Source organism: Epinephelus moara, chromosome 14, assembly GCF_006386435.1.
Source record: "Epinephelus moara isolate mb chromosome 14, YSFRI_EMoa_1.0, whole genome shotgun sequence".
NCBI classification, from domain to species: Eukaryota; Metazoa; Chordata; class Actinopteri; order Perciformes; family Serranidae; genus Epinephelus; species Epinephelus moara.
This window is the reverse complement of record NC_065519.1, coordinates 24,714,978-24,739,211: the sequence shown is the minus strand read 5'-3', so window position 1 is coordinate 24,739,211 and position 24,234 is coordinate 24,714,978. Positions and strand designations below refer to the sequence as shown.

Sequence of the window (24,234 nt, the reverse complement as noted above, 5' to 3'; positions counted from 1 at the left end):
TGAATGGGGAGATGAATAAATGCCCAGTAATGACATCAGACTTTGAAATTTTCTGCTTTCCGGGTGCAGACAGACAGCTAATCTGCAGACTCGTACACACATTGGTTGTTAGGAACAGTCAGAGAGGCAGGTCTTTTCCCAACAGACGGCATGTTTTGGTGGGGCTGACATTTAGCAGCTAAGCTTCATTGTGTTGTTTTTATCCATCACTTATTCTGAAATGCTAAAAAAAATATTCCCTGTGTGATTCTGTTGTTTCTCATTTATGAAAGCTCCACTGAAGTTTCTCTGATTTTATTGTTGTTATTTATTATTAAAAATGTTTCATCAATTTGTAAAATGAACCGAGCTACTCTGCTGTCAGCTCTTTAAATTTTATTTGAATAAATAAAACAACAAGAAAAATAATTTCTACCACTTCTAACTTCTATTTGTATTGACATAGAAAAACAAATACATCTGTATTATAGATGTTGATTGCTTTATGTCTATTTTTTTTTTTACCTGGTGGAAGAACATTCCAGATATTTTGGTCATCAGGAACTTTGCAGAAACAGCATCACAATCATAACAACATTAAAAAACATTAAAAGACACGGGTAATCCTACAGGCTTCAGTGTGGATATTTATGTTCACTAACAGCCAACAGCAGGATGGTTTGTGTTGACTATGTGATGAAGATGATGCATTTTTCATGCACTTAACTCTCCAGAAAGGAAACAAAGAACCGTGTTCTTTCCCTGCGTGACTGTGAGTAGTCATCTCATTTCAGCATTTCTTAAGAATCGTCCTCTCAGCACTGTCTAAATGGTCAGAAATCTGCTGGCTTTCTCTCGTTATTTGTTTTCTCTCTGGCAGTTGAAGCAAATCTGTCTTTCTGAAAACATACGTTTTGTTCCGTCTGTGGCAGTAGAGCAAGAAAATACAATTTGCTCAGTCATTTTGTTTGTACCAGCTCTTCGCAGGGTGTATCTCAGTTGTAACCGTTGCTCTTTACAGTACACAGAAAAGCAATATTGACAACTCCAAATCTATAGTATTGGGATTTGTTTAAAGTTAATTGCAACCCTATAATGAAGTGAATGAATGTGCGATGTGATGCACACTCCTGTCGTCTAGATAAATTTCATTATGTTTGTAAAACATCATGTAACAAAACAAGTTTTTAATTGTGTGATCAAGTGTGAATTAGTTAAAAAAATAAGACCATAAAAACAGTTATTAGTTGATTTACCACTTTTCTATGCAGTATTTAATGCTGCTTAAATAAAAGGCAGATAGACTGACTGACATGTGATGTGCAGTGTTTTAGGAAATATGCCTCATGATATGCAGATATACTTATTATGAATGTACGATTTAACTTTTTCCCATGGTCTAGTGTGGGACTTTGCAGCGAAATGTATCTAGTGGGCTGAAAAAGCAATTGATTATATTATTCCAGTAGGGTACCCAAAGTCTAATTTGTATTTGTCATATTAATAATTTATATACTAATTCAAAAAAAGTCAATACTTGGCACTATGCGACGATTCGATCTTGCCACACAAAAGTATCGCGATACTATGCTGTATCCATCCCCACCCCTAATATCCACATTACTGATTATTATTTATCAAAAATCACATTGTGTTAATATTTTTTAAAAGCACCAATAGTCAACCTTACAATAATTTTGTAATGGTAATATGGAGGTATTTGGTCAAAATATTTTGATATTTGATTTTACAATAAATAAACAATAAATCATATTATCAATTGCAATACTTGTTGAATAGCAATACTTAAAAATCACAATACATTCAGAATTGGCAACGGAGTATCATGATAGTGTTGAATCAGGAGATAAGCATATTGTCCCCCCCCCCAAAGCCTGTTTTTCTCTTCTTTGAATAGCCTACATTACCAAAACATTACTGTTGCAGTAGTGTTAGGCAAATGAAGTAAAATAGGCTAATGCTTGGCTGTATAATCATGTCTGCTGTGTGGTTTGCATGAATTTAGAGGCAAAGCATAGCCTAAGGGATACATGCAACTAGTACATCCAGTGATTGTAGTCAAAGTATTTTGATAGGCAGGAGCAACAGAGCTGCTTTCTGTCTAAACAATGAAAGCCAGATTTGGAAGATTATAAGCAGAAAAATAGTCTGTAGCACTGTCTCAGCCAGAGATGGGAATATGCCCTGTATTGGATTAAAATCTCAGGACACAGTGCCGGATGATGTGTGTCCACGCAGCCCAGCTCAGAGGACTGAGGCTGGGGAAGAACCACAAATCACTGAGAGCTGTAAAATGGACGCTCTGTTAGCAAGTGTCTGACATAAGATGTGTGTATTGTACATTGACACAGTCAGTGTCCAGTGCAGTGACCTTGCGAGTTTTTGACTGGAGAAATGTTTGTGCTGCACCGTGTTGTCCTGCCTGCAGCCTCCTGCTGATGTCCTAGACAAGTCGTGTTTTTTTTTGCTGAGTTCAGTCTCACTCCAGATGTAGAGAAGCAGCAGGACTGGCCTGTGTCCACTTAGATGGGGCAATGGCACAAGATGTATACATTATGTTTGTCACAGCCTAAACACTCTTCCAAACAAAAGAATTATTGTATGTATCTGGATCTGATTTAGTCTTTTTTATTTAAAAAAAAAAAAATAGTGAACTGGCTTCCTCTGCTTATGAGCAAAATGTATCTTCAAATCACTTAAGAATATGGCATAATGCCAGCCACTTATATTTAGAAAATTAGAAACATGCACTCTTTCAAGAGTGCACTAATACATTAGTGAGCCTTTGTGTTCCTTGCTTAGGTGTCATGTGTTGGCTGACCTTTTCCCCTGCCTGAAGGGCAGTTATCTCCAGCAGTTCAGGTGAAAGCAGCATATAATGCTTGAACCCAATTAGCACAGATCAGCAAAGTAAATGCTCCAGGTCCATATTTACATCCTCCATATCCGCCACCATTGATGGAACCCAACATGGCAAGCCTAAATATAGTTTGGCTTCGTTTATCAGAGTAACTGCTGTTGGCATAGATCAGCGGATGTAACTGCCGCCCCCCTAAGGTGTTACCATCTGAAGGCTGGTTAGATAGAGGGGATAGTGATATAATGTAGTGATATAATGTCCGTCAGCAACCTATCATACATGTCAGGGTTAGAGAAGGACTGTACAGTGTGACATTTTTGTAAAGTGTTAAATAAATTTACGGCTTACAAACAGACTAACCACAATGGTTGACCTCTGTCGGTTTATTATAGCCATTACTGTCACTTCAAGCATCCTCAGTTAGTTTATGATCATGCAGTCATCGTTTCTCTGCATTGATTTTTGAATGGCAGTCAATCATGGAGTGCTGTTTAATGCAATTAGTAGATGGTGATAATACCTATACCACCAATCAGTTAAGAGTGTCTTTTAAAATCCAATTTAAAATTTTACTCCATGACATACAAGGCTTTACATGACCAGTCGCAGTAGATCAGTAAACTCCTTACTGTCCACAAAGGTCTCATAGATCTGCTGGTTTAGGTCTGCTAGCTGTTACAAAGACCAGGTTTGGGTCGAAGGGTGATTGAGCGTTGGCTGCAATGGCATCTCAACTCTGGAACGGTCTTCCAGTTCGTATTTGATGGGCACTGTTTCTTTTCGGATGATTTATTTGTAACTTTATCTCATAAGTCCTTTTAACTGTGTGCTTATATTTTATATATATATATATGTATATCTTATATATTTTGCTGTTTGAGGTTTTCTGTCTTTATTTGGGGTTGTTTTTATCAATGCTGTCTATGCAAAGTCTGCGCTTTATGCTCCCTCGCTTGAAATTGATATTATAATTAGCTTCATCTTTTTGTTCATCATTCAGTGTAATGCAGCAGTAATTGGTGCTTCTACTGCAAGAGTCACTAATGCATAATATACAAACAAATGACCTCTACTTTTACTAAAAGGAGCCGGTGTTAAGGAGCTATATGTAAGAAATCTAAAGCAAATAGTCGTAAAATCCTCCTAATATGTCACAGAGACTAAGGAATAATGTTCATATAACATACTGATCTCACCGACAACAATAGTACAGCCAGAATATTCGCATTTAAAAAAAATTTTTACGGTCCGCAAATCATGTTTATGTTTTGAATTTGTGTTTTGGCCTGTTGCGCCACCCACCGCCGTCTACCAGTCACGCAGTCAGTAGAGTCTCAGCATCAGTTACAGTTACAACTGAGCTACAGCAGCACAGCAAGCAGCATTAGCAGTGTCCCAGTACATAGCATTAGCAGTCTCCCCAGCTGTATCCCGGCAGCAGCGTTAGCAGCAGAGAAGCCGGACTTGCTTGAACAGTCCGCTGGAAACGGAAGATCAAGGACGCGGCAACGCGGCCCTGCCACGGCAGCCGCCCGTGGGCAAACAAATCAGTCTCCAGCGTGCCGCTGTCCAGCAACCTCGAATCTGTAGGGGAGGGGGGGCGGACACGACTCGCAGCAGTATTTTGAATTTGAGTGCAGTAACCATTTTGGCCACATTCTTACATACAGCGCCTTTAAGTATTTTTTTAAATAAATAAAGTCTATTCTAATAAAAGTCACTTGACAAAAGTATTTGATGCAGATGTATTTCAGCACAATAAATAAAAGAATCAATACTTAAAGGTTTGATTAACACTGCCTTTTTGCATGTTGCTTTTCATTTCAGTGCATGAGTAGATGAGCAAGAACCTTAATGTAAACACTGTTATTGTGAACCTTGCAGTACCATTTTGTATTCCCCAAAAACATATGGTTACCACATGTTCATTTTTAGTTTCCCTTGTGTTGAATGGCACCATTTTACTGACCCCCAAACTCAATCCAATAGACGAGAGACCAAGAAATGAAATGAGATGCAGCAGCCTGTGCCCCACCTCTGTGGGACTAAATGTGATTACTGTAATAACCACCTGCACCGTGGATGTTTAATGGGATTATGCTAAATTGTCTCAGTAGAACAGATTACAACACGGGGGACTGAACCTTACGTGTGTGCCCGTCTGTATATCCACTTACTGTTCATTAAGCAACAAGTCACAGGTATTAACACTTCGTAAAGGCGATGGCTTGTCTCTGCTACAAGTAGAGATCTTTTTTGTTTTGCAGTTGTTTTGCAAAGGCTTGTTATGTACAAATATTTATGCTTAGAGGAACAAATTGTATTTGGGCAGACAGACATAGCCCCTTGAGCCATCAGCTGACGTTTGTTCAGTAATCCTCCAAGACTCAATTTGAACTTTCAGGTTTTAAGTACATAGCTAGGCATTACCTGTCTGGCTGAACTGTGTAACTCTTGTCTGCTGTTTGCTTACATCTCTTTATCTCTTCCTGTCACACCAGTTGTCCGTTCCTGGCACAGCACCTGACCCCAGTCATCCCAGTTATAGGAGGTGTGCTGTTTCTATTTGTACTGGGGACACTTCTGAGAACCAGCTTCAGTGACCCAGGGGTGCTGCCCAGGGCCACCCCAGATGAAGCAGCCGACCTGGAGAGGCAAATAGGTAAGACTTCAATCAAGTTATTTTACGCCACCCTCAGACTACAGAGTTTTTGGATGTTTTATCTTTGATTCACCCCTCCTGACAATTGAAGGAGAAACCTTGTCTGGGACCTTGGTCGGACTCATTACTGGTGTTCGGCCCAGGTTACCTGGTAATTTAAGAGGTATACAGATTCAGCCTTAAAGCTCCCGAACTGGATGATTATGGTTATGATTATGTCAGTAAGGAGGTGCTGATCGTGTTGCCAAGCATTGGGAAACACTCTAGCCCTTGAGGCTAACGTTAGCTAGCCTATTACTGTTCACAGATGTTAAAACTGACCTCCAATTCAAGCTGAATAATAGACAACCTGTGTTGATCATGTCTCTCCAACCATTCTCTCATCCAGACTCATTAAGCCTTCTGTTTTTTCCTCCATTGAAAAGCATTTTGAACTTTACAGCAAGATGTTGCTCCATGTCAGTCACCGTTTTGTTTACATCTGCTTCCTCTTGAGAGTACGTGAGGTGGTGCCTTCATGCTCCCTCTGGCACGATAATCTTAATAATATCCTGTAGTGTGTGATGCACCGTTACTATCGAATCTTGTAGTGTGTCCATGTTTGAGATCAGAGAGAAGAACATCTGTGAAGTTTCCTCTCATGTGCGTGATGCAACTCGATTTCAAAATTCCTGGTATCTGAGCCCAGCTTTAGATATGAAAAATGGGAATGAAAACCCATTCTTGAGGTTTTGTTTCTTTGCTTCTGCTTTTTTGTGCTTCTCCTGTCTTCTCACTATTTCTGTGTTTTCTTACCACCCCTGTTTATGCTTTTACGCACTGTATTCAGTTACTGTATTTTGTATCTCCAGGCTCTTCCTCCCTGTCTGAGCCCGTGGTTATGTTTTATCTTAGATACTCTTATTTGTCTTTGAGCAAGCTTCTCTGCATGGTACTGATTCACTGGAGCTGCTGTGTGCCTTTACAACCTCCTGTAAAGAGTGCCAGATTATTTTGCTGATGTGTCTGGAGTTTGTCTGTGTTGCCAGAGAAATGGGGATCAAGCTTCCCCTGACTTTACTGGCACTCTGCATTTAGGCTAAGGTGAAATATTGGTGCTGCTTCAACCAAATGGCTTTTGATCTGTTTATTTCACTCCCAACTTCTCCAAAGGTCCCCATCTGATGTATAACCTGCCTCGTAAATTTCATCTGGATAACTTCTGAATCTAATTTGTGATGTGAAAGGTAAAACTGTTGGTGCATTAGGATCCACTTGATACGGTGTAACTGAATTACCAGCAGCACAGCACTGGCTGGAGCTCGCCGTGGCTCAGAAATAGCTGAGACAACAGTTTGTGATGTGGATTCAGTCTGTTAATAAGACTCCAAGTTGCTTCACTGTTTACAATTCATTACATCATATATAGTGAAATCAGGAATTTATTTTAAATTTAATGCAGTAATGCAAGGACCTCAGTATCTGGATGCAGCCTCTGTCCAGATGTAGCTGATTGTTTTATTACCAATGCGGTTTCATTGCTGGTATCAAGCAAAAAAATTGAGATTGAGAAGATTTCAAATGGCCATTTAAATTTTCCCTTTCTCTACAATTAACACTATATATGATCTCACAGATAATGGACTAGGGCTTGGCGATATTGAGAAAATCAAATATCACGGTATTTTTGACCTGATTGTGATATTGTAGGGCTTTCACAAAATATTTACACAGTGACTTTTTTGGTAATCATCAGCAATGTGGATACAATGACTAACTGAGTGAAGGCAAATAATAGAACAGCTAGAACATTCTGTTAAGTTCAGAATATTACATCACACACTAACACAACTAAACACTCAGTCTACCACCTACTGCCACCAGATTTTGTTCTCACATTTAACTCTTTAGAGTTCTTTAAATATTCAGCCTGTTTGCCCAAATCTTTATTAGTTACTTTTTGAAATCAACATGAACCACTCTTCACATCGGCATGAATCACATCAACCACGTAACACTTATTTCAAGCCAAAATACTTTTAAAGCTGGTTTGCCTGCTACTCAAGGTATTTCCTTCTTCCAAAATAGTAGTGAACACCTGGAGCAAATGTCAGGATTGGAGTTTTTATTAAGACGGAGAACAATGAGGGCAAAACAGGATCACTGATCTGTTTTAACCAAGTATTCTCTGGTTAAGCTCAGCTAAAACCATAAAATCTCTGAATCTGTTAGCATGTTAGCATGTCGTTCACCACCGAGCCTCTTTGTAACTGGTAGCCTACCAACGTCATCTTCACGTCAGATGTTCAGGTGACTTTAGCAAATAGATAACAGACACTCTTCTGGCCTGATATTATTACAGACATGTGAACTAACCAGCCACGGACTCTTGGCCCGGTGTGCCGCTGCAGTTCATGGCACATGGGGCTTTGCTGCAAAAGAACATAGAGGAAAACTGGAATGGTTGACCGGTGTTATTTTGGGCATTAAAAAAAAGATTTTTTTTGGCCTGGTGGTGGTTCCCATCATAGGGGAGACATTGGAAAGACAATATAAAGCAATGAACAATAATTTACCTGTTCAGAAATTGTTTGAGGCCGCTACATAAATGCAACCATCATGACTGAAGTTGTGACTGCAAAAGTAATACTTTCATCAGAGTGCAATTCGCTACATGAGGCCTCTTCCAGAGGAGCTAAGGAGACAATCAAGGACACATTAGACTGGAATTTACACTGGAAATGGTGCCAGTTTAATAAATTGCAGGACTGAATCCCAGTCTCCAAACGTGTCCCGCTGCCCTAAAGCTAAATGGATGATCACCGCTTTACTCAAAGGTTTAACTTTCTAAACCCTTTTTCTAAAATCCCCTTTAAAGTTTTGGTCCTTTTTATTTGTGATGTGAAGCTTCTATTTCCCAGCGATGGTCCTTTCTGTGCTTCAGGCCACTGGGGCCTCATTAAACAAACTCTGGACTGGCTTAATTAATCTCATTAGGAGACTTAAAAGCTTTTGGAGGGAAGGTAAAGCACAGAGCTTGGAGCAGTGGGCTGAAACAGCACTGTGCAGAAAGTACAATGCTATATTGGCAAGCATTTCTCTCAAAGGATAAACAAATTAAAGGCTGAAAATATGAACAATGTTGACCCAAATACCGCACTCTGCACCCCTCTCCACTATCATTTCATCCCAATTGGCTCTTGTGCTGTGCATTTCCAAGCGTAACAATTGGCTGGTTCTAAACTTGAATCTCTTGTTAACAGACAAAAGATTGTTGTCATGTTGTTGGTTGCCTGCAGCTGAAGCACAGGCGGTGATATGATAGAACAGATTAGGCTTTTCCTAAAGGAAAATTCTGTTGTTTTTATTACAACATGGTTCTTATTTTTGTAGCTTTTGCCCACATTCCTGTTGGTTATCGCAACATTTTTTTGACCAGCCTAATTGCTGACTGGTGTGCTTGCAGGGATTCGGCATAGCTTTGCAAGGGAGTCTAAGAAATCGTCAACACATGCACTAAGACAGATGTTAAACAAGTCCAAGAAAAACTTACATGAATGTTTAGATCAGTTAGGTTAAGCTTATTTCAGTTGTAGAAGAGCTTGTAGCTGGGATGCCCTGAGGTATCTGTAGTCTTTCCCTGAAACATCCACATCCAATGGCTGCCAGTAGACTAATAGACTGCTTTAGTGTTGGTGCCATTATGGGTCCCATTATCTTCTGTTTGAAAGAACCTGGCTTCTAATAGCATTGACATTTTATACACACACAAACGCACACATAAATACTTTAGGTGGTTTGTATCCTTAAGCTAGGAATGTTAGATTTAAGCTACTGGTAAAGGTCACTGGGTTTTCCCACCTCGAGTAAAAATGTAGAGACACATTTTATTCATAGAGTTGCTTATTGCACTCTTGCTCTTCGTCCCTGTTTTGTTTTTCTTTCTGTCAGTCTCATAGTGCACTGTCTCTGCTCACACCTCCCAATGTCCTGTCCTTCTATTCAAACCAACTTCTCTGGTTTCTTAGTTCAGACCTGTGCCGTGCAGTGCTGTTTGGTCCCAGCTGTGGCGTGGCAGCTTTACATGCAAGACATTAGTAGCACATCTGTTAGCGCTTAGCCTGATCATCCAACCCCATCCCAAGCCCCAACACCAACCAGCCTCACAATGTCTTCTAAAAGGAAACACTTACGCCTGTCTCTGCCTATTCCTCTCTTCCTTACTCTTTTTTTTTACCACTTGTGTTTTCTCTTTGCCAGTTTGTGTCGAGGCAGTGATGAAAATGCATTTTGGAGTGGCACGATAGTTTATAGTATCGTCTTTCACTGCCCATGTTAACACTCTTATTTATTCATTTTGTGTACATGTGTTTGTGCATGCTTGCTCTTGTAAGTGCTCCATATTTCTCCTTCTCTTACTTACACCAGGACTCATTCCTAGCCATTTCTTTCTCATCACACTGAGACAGCTCTCATCCATTTTTACTCACGGCTTCTTTTTTTAACCCATATGTCCTTACGCAACTGTGGAGATGCTGGTAATAAAGAAGCTGACAGGCTTAGCGAGCATGGGTAACTCCAAAGAGAATTACAAGGTGGTCGCCTCTGTCAAATTTCAAACCTGCATTCAAGCATTCAACAACACTCTGACAGGTGTCATGATGGAAAAACATTTTGTAACAAGTGTTGCACTTGGTGGAACTGCAATAGTGGCATTACGCCGATGTGGTGGCACTGTTGTAATCAGCGCATTTCAACGGGAAAGGCACTGCCTAAACTGCCAAAGAGGAAGAAGAGAGCTGTTTGCGAGGGCCAGCCCAGTGCAGCACAGTGTTTCGGCTAGAAAAGTCATTGCCACCACAACAAAAAAGTCACCAGAGAAAACAAAACTCCTTCTCCTGCTGTTCAATGATAGTTTTGTATTGACAGTTAGAGTTTATTAATGCTGTTGAAAATGGCAATTGGACTTGGCTTGTTTTGAAACAACTACCAGCGCCTCTATTTCTGTTTTCTTGTACAACTTTAACATGCAGGAATTCAAAATATAGAAACACCTGTCTATCCATGTAACAGTTTAGCCACAATTTATTTTATAATAGTATGTATTCGAACTTCTAAAATATGTTGCACGTGTGCACATGATCAGGATGGTACCACCTCTATCTCATTTTGAGCCAGGAAAAACCCTGATGTCATAGCTGCCAGAATGTAATGCCTCGGCACCACGTCAGGCTTTGTTGCCCATATGCTCAGCTGCTGCTTATTTGATTTACAGTTTGATATACAGCACTCGCTCACTTCATTTACCTAACTGTCACACATTTGTCTCAAAAACTTCCATTTAAAATCTTTATCATTTAGAGGGTGTGAATAACATTTGAGTATAGACAAACTACCTATTTATTACACTCATTTATCATGTTCATGTGTATTCTGTGTATCCATTTAGCTGTTTTAATTACAACAAAAATCCCTGAGTAAGTCAGCCACCAGTAGCCCAAGAAGTTTTGTCATTCACCAGCAGCCTCATAAATAAATAATGATGTTTTCAAGTCACAAAGTGCTACAAGGCTCAAGTTCGACACCGCTCCTATTGATCTGTTGACGAAACAACGGGGTACCTAATGTCAGTACAATATGAGACATCAAGGTCTCTCATGCTCCTTGTTTGCTAGGAGGGAAAGCTGATAGCTAGGCCTCTGCTGTCATTGTGAGCAGATATCTCTGCTGCCTGACAGATGTCTGTGAAAGGGAGGTTAGAGTGGGTGGTGGAAGTATAGCCTGTTTAAAAAGAAATCAAATCAAATATGACATGTTTGCATCATTTGCAATATAATACTGTATGTGTCATCCTAAAGCAGCAGAAATACTGTGAGCACCTATAAAGGGCTCAGGGACAGAGTGGGGGGTCAGGAAAGGTAGCACAGCTTGTTGTTTATCCCGGTCTGAGATGGAGACAAGAGTTGATTTCTCTTCAGTGTGCCATGTTTGATGTCTATGCATGTCTGCCCGCCTGCCCAATATGTCAGGACTAGACAGGCTGGCATCAGTTCAGCTAGCACATGCCAAATCCAAAAGACTCTCTGAAGCATTAATCAGAGTGAGAGATGGTCAGAGCTGCCTGTTTCCTTCCTTCCACCTAATATGGTCCAAGCTAGCTGGTGAATGTCAGGGCAGCCACACAGTTTTTCCAAAGCTGCCAGCCAGACCCTGGGCCAGCAGAGGAAATAGATTTTGGAAGGCTTAGAGCTTGTGCTGCTGGAGGAAGGATGGGCACATCAGTGGAGGATGCCATGACATTTAGGCTTTTCATGACTGAAGGAGCAGTCAATACGGGTGTTTGAAGGTGGGCACGTGAGTGCTCTGAAGTGCATCTGTGTGCATGTTCTAGGGATTGACAAATATGTTTTGGTCATGGCCGATTCTGATACTCATTGTTAGTAATCAAGGGATAACAAATATTTGACACTGATATACATTTGCAGTAAAAATGAAAATCTTAGTGTCAAAATTTAGAGTAACAAACTCCAACACAAAACTTTGTTTAAATGCCTTTAAGCACATTTTAAAATAAATTCTGCAAGAGCATAATTTTCAGCATTATCTAAAAGAAAGAGCCTTTGCTCTTCCACTGTCTGTCTTCCCTCGTATTAGCATGTGTAAGACTCCTTGAGGCCTACTGCGCTTTTAGACCTTTTCTTTAGTAAATAAAAACAGAGACAGGCAGTGATATGAGAGCCAAAGTAGCGCATTTCTCAATTCATTTATTTTACCGGTTAGCGGATAAAAAAATAACAGTTCCGATGATTGCAAAAATGCTTAACATTGTGGTCGATAATTGGTTAACCCCTAGTATGTTCCCCAAGCTCATGCATGCTAATTACTGCCAAGAATATATCCATATAGTATGTGTGGAATGAAAATGGTAGTTGTAGTCTCTGGGCTAGGAGTGCAACCCACACTTTTTAAACTTTTGCTGTGTGGTTTTGTACCCTGACTCTTTCCACTCTGCCAAAGTGTATAATGTCATCACAAACTGAAGATTGCGTAAGTGTACTGCTTGTATAAAGCTTTAGTCTTGCTGAGGGGACAAAAGCCAGACACCCTGTTGCTGATGCAGGCGGAGATACTTGACTGGGTGATGTGATGATACTCTCTGTAAATGTTTGGCATGAGAAATCCTAGTGTGTGAAGGATATTATTGATGTGATGGAAACCAAAAGAATTAGGTTTTAGCCAGGGGTTGTCTAATCACATCACATCTTTTATTTTGTGATCAGATTTTCTTACTTTATTTTTTAGGGGTGAGGTAATTAATTAAATCCACATAATTCTCTAACTTGCACCCTGTGTTAATTACTTTGTGTTTATCGTCTTTGTTTGTTTGTTGTGAAATGCTTTGTTGGGACTGCTTTTGTCAGTGTCCTTGCCAGAGACTTAATTCAGATGCCAAACTCTAATACACAGCCCATCACCAGAGAGACCAGCTCGAGCCATTCTCCAAGATGAGATCTAGCTTAATCACATTAGATACAGCTTCCTCTCCCTGTAGCGATTAGACACTGTGAAACATGCTTGTCGGATTTTAACACCTTGTAGGTCTGCTTGTAGCGCTGGCTTTGCTTTGGCTGGAGGCAAATGTGAGACTGCATCATGAGTAAACGGAGGCTTTTTTCATCATGAGATGTGTCTTGAACATCAAAGAGGTGGCTACTTATTTCCATCTTGGCATTTGTGTCTCTTAAATGCTGACCATTGCATTGTTACATGCCACTAAACATCAAAAAGCTGGCACCAATTTGAATTTATCATCATATAGTGCGGTCCACAGGGCTGTATTGATTCTGACCTCCTGTTGGCCTCCAACTCTAGAAATTAAAAAAGTGAAATATATCAGCCAGAATGCACCAGTGACTGTAAGATGTGGTCTCTCACGGTGACGGGGTATTTCAGAAGCACAGTCTCTTTAACTCATGTTAAAGCCCCTTTTTGCCCTTGCCACGACAATATACTGTGTGTCTGTTTGACGTAGTGCTGAGATGTTCGTCCTCTTGCAATAAAAAAAGAATTAATACCTTGCTTTGAGTGACAGTCCAATCATAATTCATACTGGTACTTAAATCGCTACGGTGACTCTCTCCCTCCCTCCTCTCCCCTCACAGTGTAGCCAACCGCCCCGGGTCACATTCATGTTTGACTTCATTGTTATTGGCTGAATAATAAGTAATAGGTGTGCAGCCAGTGGAAAGAGGCTCTATTACTAAGCCACTTGACATCTCAACTTCTACATTCGTGAATTTCTTGTACATGGACCTTGGCCTAGCCTCTTTTATTATGACTGACAAAGGGGGCATGTCGGCGAGGGAGAAAGAGTTCAACATGACACAGACAGGAAGAAGCTGCTTGGTAAAGAGGATGAGGAGTAGACGACTAAATTAAAACAAGCAGAATGATGAACGCATGCAGAAGATACTGATCCTTGCATTGTCTCACTGTATTTTACCACGTGTTTTAATTCCTTATATGCAATTCAGAGACACAAGTGTCAGGTGTTCCTTGAGTTCATCTGAAGGATACTGTATCTTTGATTTCCTCGCTGAAGTGAAGCTCTCTTCCTTGGCAAATCCCCCAACATCCAGGACAGGCACAAGTTCATCCACACCCCCACAACTTAGAGCTTCTTCTGCAGTCTACCATTTATGTCATTTCGATCATGTGTACTGTGAAGAGTCATTTTACACAGTATAGGTTGATATTCAGCTTGTTAACTGCCATCGGCTTATCGGCAAATAAGATGACATTCACTGATGGCAGTGGCTGATGTTTTTCTGTTGTCACATCAATTCTGCACAGGCTAAAAAAACAGTGCTTGAGACTAATGTCGTCCCGTTGTCTTGGGGACAACAGATAACATGTTTGGGATGAACAGAGATCATCTCCAGAATGAAGTCAAGACGAAAGGATGTAGTAAAGTCACCATCGACGCGTCATGGGGCACACCCATTGGCATTGTTGCCTTCTCTGTGTTTAACATCAACCTGCCATGGGACTGGAGATGGAAATTAGCTGCCTGGCTATAATCTCATCTATTTACAAGTAATAGTTTATTAATACATATTGTTCTTTTTAAAAAAAAAAAAAAAAAATATATATACATATATATATAAATTAAGAAAAACAAAAATAAAAAACCCTATTTTTTACCCATAATGCTACATTGTGAATACATTTTTTGTTGAAATTGGCAGAATGACAGCTAGTTAATGTTAACTGTTAACAGCCGGTGACTGGAACTAACAGCTAAAGGAGGTTGCATTGAGATTATGAGGCGTTCAAACTCAAAGTTTAATTATAATGCTATTATTATGAGTTTAACTGCAGTCTTGTAAAATTAGTTTTTGCTGAAAAACTTGAATAAATACAGTTATTTGAAGGAGAAATTTGGTAATGTTTTCTCAGAAATATAAAAGACCAAGAGGGAAAGAAAAAATATTGTATTAATAGGTTGTTTAATAAATTTGTATGATTAAATTTGTGCAGTATTTCACAGATAGTGTAATGAAGGGCTGAATTACTTTTAAACACTTCACTCATTTTTTGTGTGCTTTAAAGGTAAATTTTCTGCTCTTTAACATGCCTTAGGCAGAATAACTTTCTCCTCTATCCTTTCCTCTTAGTCTTCCTTCATTCCTGGCTAGACCCCAGGCTTACAGTGGCATGACATGAAAAAGACAGAGATAAAGAAATGATGTGGATGATGGAGCTGCAGGGGACAGGCATAGAGGACGGGGAACGTACAGAAATAGAGCTGCCTCTGTAGAGCTGTTTTATCGGAGACAATGAAAAACAAAGTTGTTGTGGAGTAATTACCCTGGCCTGGATTGACCCCATATGCTGATCATTCACTCTCTCTTGCCCCATCCATTATGCCATTAAGCTATCTTTCTCCCTCTCTGTTTCACACATGCACGCACCTTTTATCCTAATGCACTTCAATAGCATAAATTGTACTGTGTATGCAGGAAAGTGAGCAGTGTACGCTGTTGCACAAGGATCAGATTAGGTCACAATAAAGAAGACACTACCACATGACCATTAATACCTTCTGTGATCATTTTCTGTTACCCGTCTCTGTGTCTTTAAGATAAGATAAGATAAGATAAGATACACCTTTATTGATCCCATAATTGAGAAATTCCAGTGTTACAGCAGTCAAGGAGAAAGAGTCAGATTAAAGATTTCAAAATTAAACTTAAAAAACTTAAATAACTAGGCATGCAAATAAGTACAAAAATACAAGAGACAGCGATAAATAACAATAAAAATAATAATAATGAAAATAATAGGAAGTGGATAATAATGAGCAGCAGTGAATGAAAATGAGCAAAAAATGAGCAGTGGATAAAGGGAGCACATCTAGTGCAAGTGATTGTATGTGCAAAACAGCAGACAGCTGTGGTGTCCATAATGTGTCTTTGCAGCAGCACCTGTGTTGTGCTTCTCTGCACTCTGCTGACATACTCTGGCCTCGTCCATTACCTGACTATGCCCTCACTTGTCACCCTTCACTCAGACAGATGTCACATGTCTCTGTATCCAGACTATTGAACTGATTCTTCATGGTCTTAGCCAAGGCCTTTTCAGTTCAACTCAGAGTGACAAAATCTGAAGCAGAAGACAGTTAGCCCGAGATTGCCTCATTGTGGAATAGACTATAGTTCAGAGATGTTGGGGATTTTCATTTCATTTAGTATCTGTAACTGTCAATAACTGTAGGCTATTCAACAGTAACAGTGGAGCAGCACATCAGACTCTAAGAACATTGGAAACAGCAGTGTATTTTGCACGCATTGTCAGACTATTCTAATGCTGCTGTTTTATGTTGTGGCCACATCAAAGATTATGCTAAGCAGCAAACCAAATGAAAAACAGGTGGCACAGCAACAAACCGAAAGTCCCATATCCCTCTGAAGAAGCTCTGGCACATCTATTTAAATATCCATCAAGCGTTGCATTTGAAATCCTCAGCAGTATTGTTTCAGGTCTGGACCTTCAGTTGCCACTCAGTTCCACAAGTAGTTTCTGAGTAGCTTTAACTTGAAAATGATTCACTCTGCTGTCTTAACTGTGTGACAGGTGTTACTTCTCTTGGCTTGTGTCAGAGCAAGGTCAGACAGGAAATTTCTCTGCAGTGAATTTCTGAAGTCAAAGTGTTTTGCCAAGCTAAATCCACATAAGCTGCAATAGTAAAAAGTTACTCAACTCCAGAACAACTTCCTCAAATGTAATGATGCTTTTCACTTGTTAAATCAACAAGACAGTTCAGCCTGGTGCATTCATTTTTGGAACAGATTTGATTTACCATGCATGTGAACGAAACAATGGCAGACAGACTTGTCCAATGCTTGTATTTAGCTCCATTGAATATTCTAATCTTGCATAGTTCTCTGCCAGTTGTTTGACAGCAGGACAGTGCACTAGGGGTGTTGCGCTGTACCGGTATTGATGGTACAGGTAAGTGATAAATGAAATATTGACATCATGTTGATAATACACGCATAATAGTACTGTTGAAAAAGTCCAGCACTTCTTAAATCATTTCCGTTTCTTTCCAAGAATGGAAAGAAACGGAAATGAACACCATCTGCCCGCCTTCTCACTATACATTAAGTGTAATTTCTCTATTTGTATGGTTTCGTACAGATATTGTTACAGACTCTTTCTCCTACACGTGTAATTTGAGTATAATTCATGTGCATAAAAGAGACAAAACACACTGTAAACAAGGTTAAAGTTGAGTTTGACTGATAGCGTTATTTTTCTTTCATTCTTTTTATAGCTATTGCAATAATATTGTTATTGTGAGCTCTTTGCCAAGATAATTGTGTAGTGAAAGTCTTGTGCCAGCCATACAGTGCACACATAATACCTACTGCCATTGTTAGTTAGATGCTACCAACTGATCATCTATAAAAGGCATCTTTGCAAGTCAATGGCTTTCTTACAACTGCTGCACTTCTCTGCTCGTCTCACACCTTCTCTCTGCTGTTTTTAACCTGTTGTTTAAAAGCCTCTTTGATGATTATCTACATACTATAGTGTGTTAGTGAGGAGATATAACCTGCAGTGGAACAACAGGCAATCTAGTGTTAAGCTCTACAGTTACCGACTAAATACTCACCACAAAAGCTGCTTATTTAGTTAGTAAACCTGTGATTAGCCTTGATTTATCCATCGCTAATCCTTACTTTGTCGTTGTTTTGAAAAATTGGACTCATGTCAATAATAACTGGAGTGGTATAAAGGTTTTCCTATTTGAAGTCTCTAATACAGTGACTATTACTGTTGTTTTTAAGTGTTCAGAACCACACTGTGTAAGACCAGAGGGAGATTGATAGCACAGGTAAAAAGAAATGGAGCCTATAGGTGTTTGCTGGAGTAGCATTGACTGTATATAAATTTGGATGTGAGATGGATTGGAAATAGCAGCTGATCCAGCATTACCACAACTCAAGTCATCCCAGGAATAACAGCATTTGCTTTAATCCATTCAAAGAATAAAATAGTCGTGCTGAGTAATTTTTAAGAAGAAAAGAACACTCAGCATGTTGAGGCCATAAACCTGTCATTTCCAACAGTGAATAAAAGCTTTGAAGCCGTGTGTAAACGGGAAAATCTGTTGTTGAGAAAGCGATTGGTGGAGCTTTTGTGCTCTGGAGGGAATGTTCTACTAGAGTTCCTATGGCCAGGAGTTTCCTGGAAAAGCTATGAAGTCAGAAACATGGTTTTCCAGGCCTGGAATTGGTTTGGAATTAACAGAATGTGATGGAAAAGTTTTGAATATATATTGTTTTAGCTATTGTGTAAACGTGTAAAAATCCCAATACATGTCAAACGTTATGCAAAATGTGTTTTTTTTTGTATTACCAATTTAAAATCTAGTGCTGAGTTGCGTGACCATTGAAAGGTCACTAATATCACGTGATACACATAGATCAGACCGGCATTGTGCCATCGCCAAGGCCACACTCCCTTTTGAGGAGACAGAATGCACTGTCACATCAGGAGAGAAACAGGGAAATGCTTAAAAGCTGTTGTGCAGAAGGCTAACCAAGCCTTTCACACTGAGATTTGAGACACATAGGATGCGTGCATATTCAGTGTCAGTGCAGTAAATCGCTAGATGATGCTGGTGACAGTTGCTATTGATATAAAGCTAATAGCTTGAGTGGGAGGTTGCTGCAGACTGTCGTCTCCAACTTAATCTCAGCCTAGATCAAACAGTTGACTATTTACAAGTTGATTATTTACAGACAACACTTACCCCAACAATACCTGGTGATTTAATCATATATACATATTTGATTGAATCACCAAGGCCACTGTGTCGGGTCATAGATCCATTTGGATGGGGGGAAGACTGACAGGACATGACAGTGATCAACCTTCGTTTATTAAGGTATCGGGAACACTCAGGTTCAGACGAGGTCACAAAAGATCCCGCCAAAAAGGATTGCTTTTTTTTAAGCACCTGTATGTGCAAGTCTGGTCTATTGGCATATGCAGCTAGTTGGCGGCAGGAATGTCTAACGAGCTAATTAAGTTAGCAAGCACTAAAAGTTTGTTTATCTACAAGTGCCTGTAGCGCCTCAAGTGCAAGTTACATAATGTATAACTGCATTGCTATACAGGTCTACCCATTTTAAACTTCGTAAATACATTTGTGGAAATGAGATAACTTATCATGGAAAAGTTTTTAAATTTCATTGGTAAAAGTGCGTGGGAACCTTGTTCTACTCTTCTAGACTTCTGACTTGTCTGCTCAGTGTCATTGTATGCGTTTACCATTTATGAGAAAAACTGAAGCTGGAAAAAAAACAGATATTTAAAAAAGGTTATGTTTCCTTTCCTTTAAAAATCATTTGCATTCAAATAAAAATAGATTTAGTTATAGTTTAGTTATAACCGTATTTGGTCCTGGATTATGAAAAAAAACTTTTTTTTTTAAATTATATATGCATAAAAAAAAAAAGTATTTTTCTAACACAACACCTTTTGTACTTGCAATGTAGACTGCAGAATGAGCTTCACTCATCGGTAGAAATCAGACAAAGCACAGAACATGTGAACTTTAACTTTCCACTGTGGTTTTTCAAGACACATCACATGGGCATATGTTCCGTTTAGAGGGTTTGTAAAACCCACTCTTTATCAGCCCCATCACATACCCCAGGCTGCTATATCTGTGGGCTGTCAAACACACAGAACTGAACAATCTTTGTATGTTGAGAAAGTGCTAGTCTCTCTTTTTAATGTTCTTAATTGGGAAAATCCTGTATGTTATTTGAAATGGGTGTAAGATCCTTTATTTTCTGATTAACGTTCACTCTTTTTCAAGTGTGTTTGAAGCCATTTTTCTGTCTTGTCAGCTGTTATGTGCAAGACCTTGAAAACCCTGCTTGACTGAACAGAATTTCCTTGTGCCTCTCTGGGTTCAGTCCTGCATCTTGGCAGACAGGTTGAGGTCAAACCTTCTGTATGTTAGTCATCATCATTGTATTCTGGTACACTTATCCATCTGTGAAGGTGAAGGCCTCAGCTTTCTCTCCTCCACATACGCAGCAGGATAGCAATTAGTTTCCCTTTATACCTCAACAGGCAACGCCTAGCACAATTTGGCTGACATTGAATCCTCACTTACTTTTATGTATGAGGGTGTGAGTGGGCACTAGTGTTTGTGTGTTCCATTACATCACTTCCTAGTCTACCTGGCCTTATTTTCTCGCCTCAAGCTCTTAGGCCTGGCCTATCTCTCTGAGGGATCTCCCACTAGACACTGATGTAAGGCTAAGCTTTGGAAGGCAGTGTACAAATGGCTTTGTTCAGCAGAAAAGCTACTTTGACGCTCCCCACTCACCCACTACTTTACTGCAGGCATCTGTGAACGAGTGTTGTGAATGTTGATAGGCCGGTCGAAGTGTACTTAAGGTGTGACCACAGTTGATTTAAAGAATGGGTGTGCAGAAATACAGGTATTTAGAGTCTGGCCGTGCCGTCAGTGGATAGTTGTTTTTGCAGCAGACAAGTAGAGCCTGCAGAAGAGCACTCTGTATACTAGTTATATAAAAAACCTGCTACTTAATTTATGTATGCATTAGTTTTAATGTCTGTGAACACCAAATAACGGCCACAATATTAGTGTGTGGACAGGGTTAACAATCCTGATGTGAGATGAGATCTACTCCATGATCCTTGTCCACTCCGCAACCTAAATTTGTGTAGTCTCAAACCTGCTGCAGCTGCATGGTGCTAAATGGACTTAGAACATCTGCACAATATAATGAAATACGATAATAGCCCTGCAGTGACCTTTTGAAAGTTAATAATGTCAAATTATTGTTAACATGAAAATATGTTGATTCAGGTCTGCAGTAACCGTTCAGACTAGAGTTTGTGTCTGTTGTGCCCTTGTAATGTTTTGTCCATCTGGGAATTAACAACATTACATGCATATTTTAATTATATATTGTACTATTGATATTTTTATCCCCCTGGAGGTGATCAAGAAGTGAATGCAACACACTTTGCAAATGTATCACTGCAGTGTTGAGTGTATTGGATTACATTGTAGTGTTGCGGTTATTGCTTTCAAAAAAAGTATTTTATTTTACACTAATACAATCATTCTCCTGCACTGATAATTAAAATAATTTTGCAGACAATAAGTCGAGGTTGCAGTTGTTTGATTGGGACATGAGGGCTTTTGCTTGGCTAGTCTCTGAGGTTATATGATTGATGCCAAATATCTGCCCTTTACTGAACTGATAGTATTGCCCTATGCTGCATTCATGCCATGTCAAAAATGGAAATCTCATTATTCCAACTTGGGAACTCTGACGCATTATTCCAAGATGCTTACTTTTAAAATGATAATTGTTCATTAAGTAAAACCACATACATAAACACATACTTGTGTTAATGTTGGATTTAATAAAAATGTAACAGGCAATGGTAGTTGCTTTTCAACAGTTTTGTCACTTCCTGTAGTTGAATTTGTTTAGAGGGAAATATTTTCTAATATCCTCAAATCAGAATTATAATTAGGAGGCTGACAAAAACATGTTTTCCCACTCAGCTGCTTCTAATTACGTAGTCTTTGTGATATCACATAAATGCATCCTTATGTATCTTTACCTATCTGCCAGCATTATCTCAGAGATCTCAGAATACTCTTCAAAGAGGTTTCCTGCTTCAGAAGGAACCTATAGTTTCTTGTCATTGTTTTTTAATCAGGGAATGCCATTTAAGTCAGCATTAAATAAATATGCGTGTGAAAAAACTAAATGTGAAATAAATCCAGAAATAGATAAGTGAGGCATCAAATATGTTAATAAATGCAAATATAAATATATAAATCAGTCAGTGTAGTTCAATGAATAAATATTTTTAAGGATGTTTTTACAAGGGCTGCTTTTATTAATTTCAGGGGACTTTAATTTTCACAATTCCACATTTTCATTATATAATGCCACACTTAATTCACAGCTTTTTTTAATTTCAATTTCCGATATTTAAATGGGACATGGTTAACAGATTCACACCAACGCAACAGTACAAGGATTAGCCAGCTAGCGCAACCCGCCAGCACTAGCTAGCTAATTCTTGTCTAATTTGTCATCTGATAAACTGTAAATTCATCAAAAATACAAAGTTTGCTGATTTTATGATGCTGCTGTTCCATTATTATCAGGCATATCATTTATTTACTATTGATTTAAATGGCATTCCATGTCTTTTTTTTTCACCACACCGGAGCTAATATTACCAGAAATTTTTACTTCACTTTGAATATCTAAACAATGGGACAACTTCTGGTGGTTTAACACTGTGGTAGCTGAGTTGTGCTCTGAATTGTTCACACACTCCCCTCGTCTGTGGTATCCCTCAGTGGAGTCTGCTGAGAGGGCAGAGGAACAGAGGGAGTATGGAGGAGAGTGGAGAGCGCTCTGTAGGCATTGATCACAATAGAGACGAATCCAATACAACAGAACTCACTGGCTGCATTTCCTCTGCTCTCCTTTGGAAATGTCAAACACCCACACAAGCCTTTCAGTCCCTATACAACCCCCCTCCCCCCTCCCCACTAACACACATATACCACTCTGTGAGCAATGCTACAGGTTTCTGTGTAATGATCTTCCTACACACACTATCTCCTACTCTCAGGGTGCGTGAGAGCGCTCAAAGCAAGCTGAGCAATAATAGGATACAGGCTCTACCTTTTATGGCTTGAAAATCACTATCATTGCTCTCATCCCTACCGTTTAGCCTGTCATCACTGCTGTCTTACTCCACCAAAAGCCATTCAGAGCAGTTTGCCACCATTTTCTTTTTTGTATTATAGTCTGAGGATAGTGGTGTTAAGTGCATGTTGAGTTCCAGACTTGTTCATATTATCTGAAGTAGGTTACAAGTTTAGTCACTGTAACAGCTGACTTTGTGTTATTCAGAAAAGACAGGACCGCTAGTTTCTGGTGTTGAGTAGCACAAAAGGTTGGTTCTGGTTGGCAAGTTTGACACCAGATCTGTAAAGCTCATACAAAAGAGCTAAAATGGTGGGGCTAATTAAATATAATGAGCTGTGTGGGTTGTCAACGTTCAGCCTTTGAAGCTACCGATATCCTGACATGTACCTTTATCACAGCTAAAGGTTATAGCAGATCAGTAAAAATTTGACTTCACCATAGTCTCAGTCTTAAGACCATTTAAACCAGACAACCTGTACACATTAAAAGACCGTAAAATCTAATGGATTCTATCGGCTCATCGTACAAATAAAGACATGTCCTATCTACAAAATACATTTCATTATGCTACAAAATCTTCCAGGTTTGAAATTCTTTTGAGATTATGTTTTAGGTTTTTAAGGCAGCGTAACATTTATTCTGGGAAGACTGCATTACAAATGTGAATTTTGCTAGCATTGGTAAGCTCTAGCCTTCATATAGTGTGCTGCTCTCTGTTGTAAGGGCTGCATAATCCATGCTGTATGTAAGGTAGAAGTTAGATGGAAACAGAGTGTTGGTACACTTAAAGGGCACCTGTTACATTTTTCCTTATTTTCTGTCACATATATATAATGTTACAGTGTTGGAGGCCAAAGTTTCAAATAAGTTTCCCTTTTTTTACAAGACAAACTAATGGTAGCTCGTAATGGATGTCTTTAAATGGTCATCTGCACCATGCACATCACGTCACTGCAACTGTTAACATTAGCCTATGCACACTGCTACGTGTAGCTACATGCTAATGTTACGGAAATGTAATCTTGGTTGCCGATGTTAATTTCTTCCAGATTTCGGATCAGATTCCTGCTGGGACATGTCCAGTTGTGAAGATTTTGGTTTTCAAGCTTTTATTGGTGATTTTTTTTTTTTTTTTTTTTTTTTTACGAGAGAAAGTGTTGCTGTACTCCATTACAGTCATTCCCTTCCCAAAGAGACAGGTGCTAAAATGGAGTGTGTCAGACAGAGCGTGAATACAGGTATATTCAGGCAGACAGTGTGAGAAAAATAAAGTGTATTTTGAACATAGAAAATGGTAAATGGACCTGCGCTTATTTATATATATATATATATATATAGATATATATATACACCGCGTTCCAAATTATTATGCAAATGATATTTTTCTCTGATTTTCCTAAATAGTCGATGCAAATGACAGTCAGCAT

General features: G+C 39.3%; 1 protein-coding gene across 6 annotated transcripts in view; it reads left to right on the top strand.

The window, feature by feature from the left end:
* LOC126400518 (palmitoyltransferase ZDHHC14-like) overlaps nucleotides 1-24,234 on the top strand; it is a 69,558-nt gene that overhangs the window by 16,673 nt on the left and 28,651 nt on the right. For all 6 annotated transcript variants that reach the window (XM_050061262.1, XM_050061263.1, XM_050061266.1 and 3 more), the window contains exon 3: nucleotides 5,362-5,522. In XM_050061262.1, coding sequence (XP_049917219.1) covers nucleotides 5,362-5,522 — 161 coding nt within the window. The remainder of the gene's footprint in view (nucleotides 1-5,361; nucleotides 5,523-24,234) is intronic.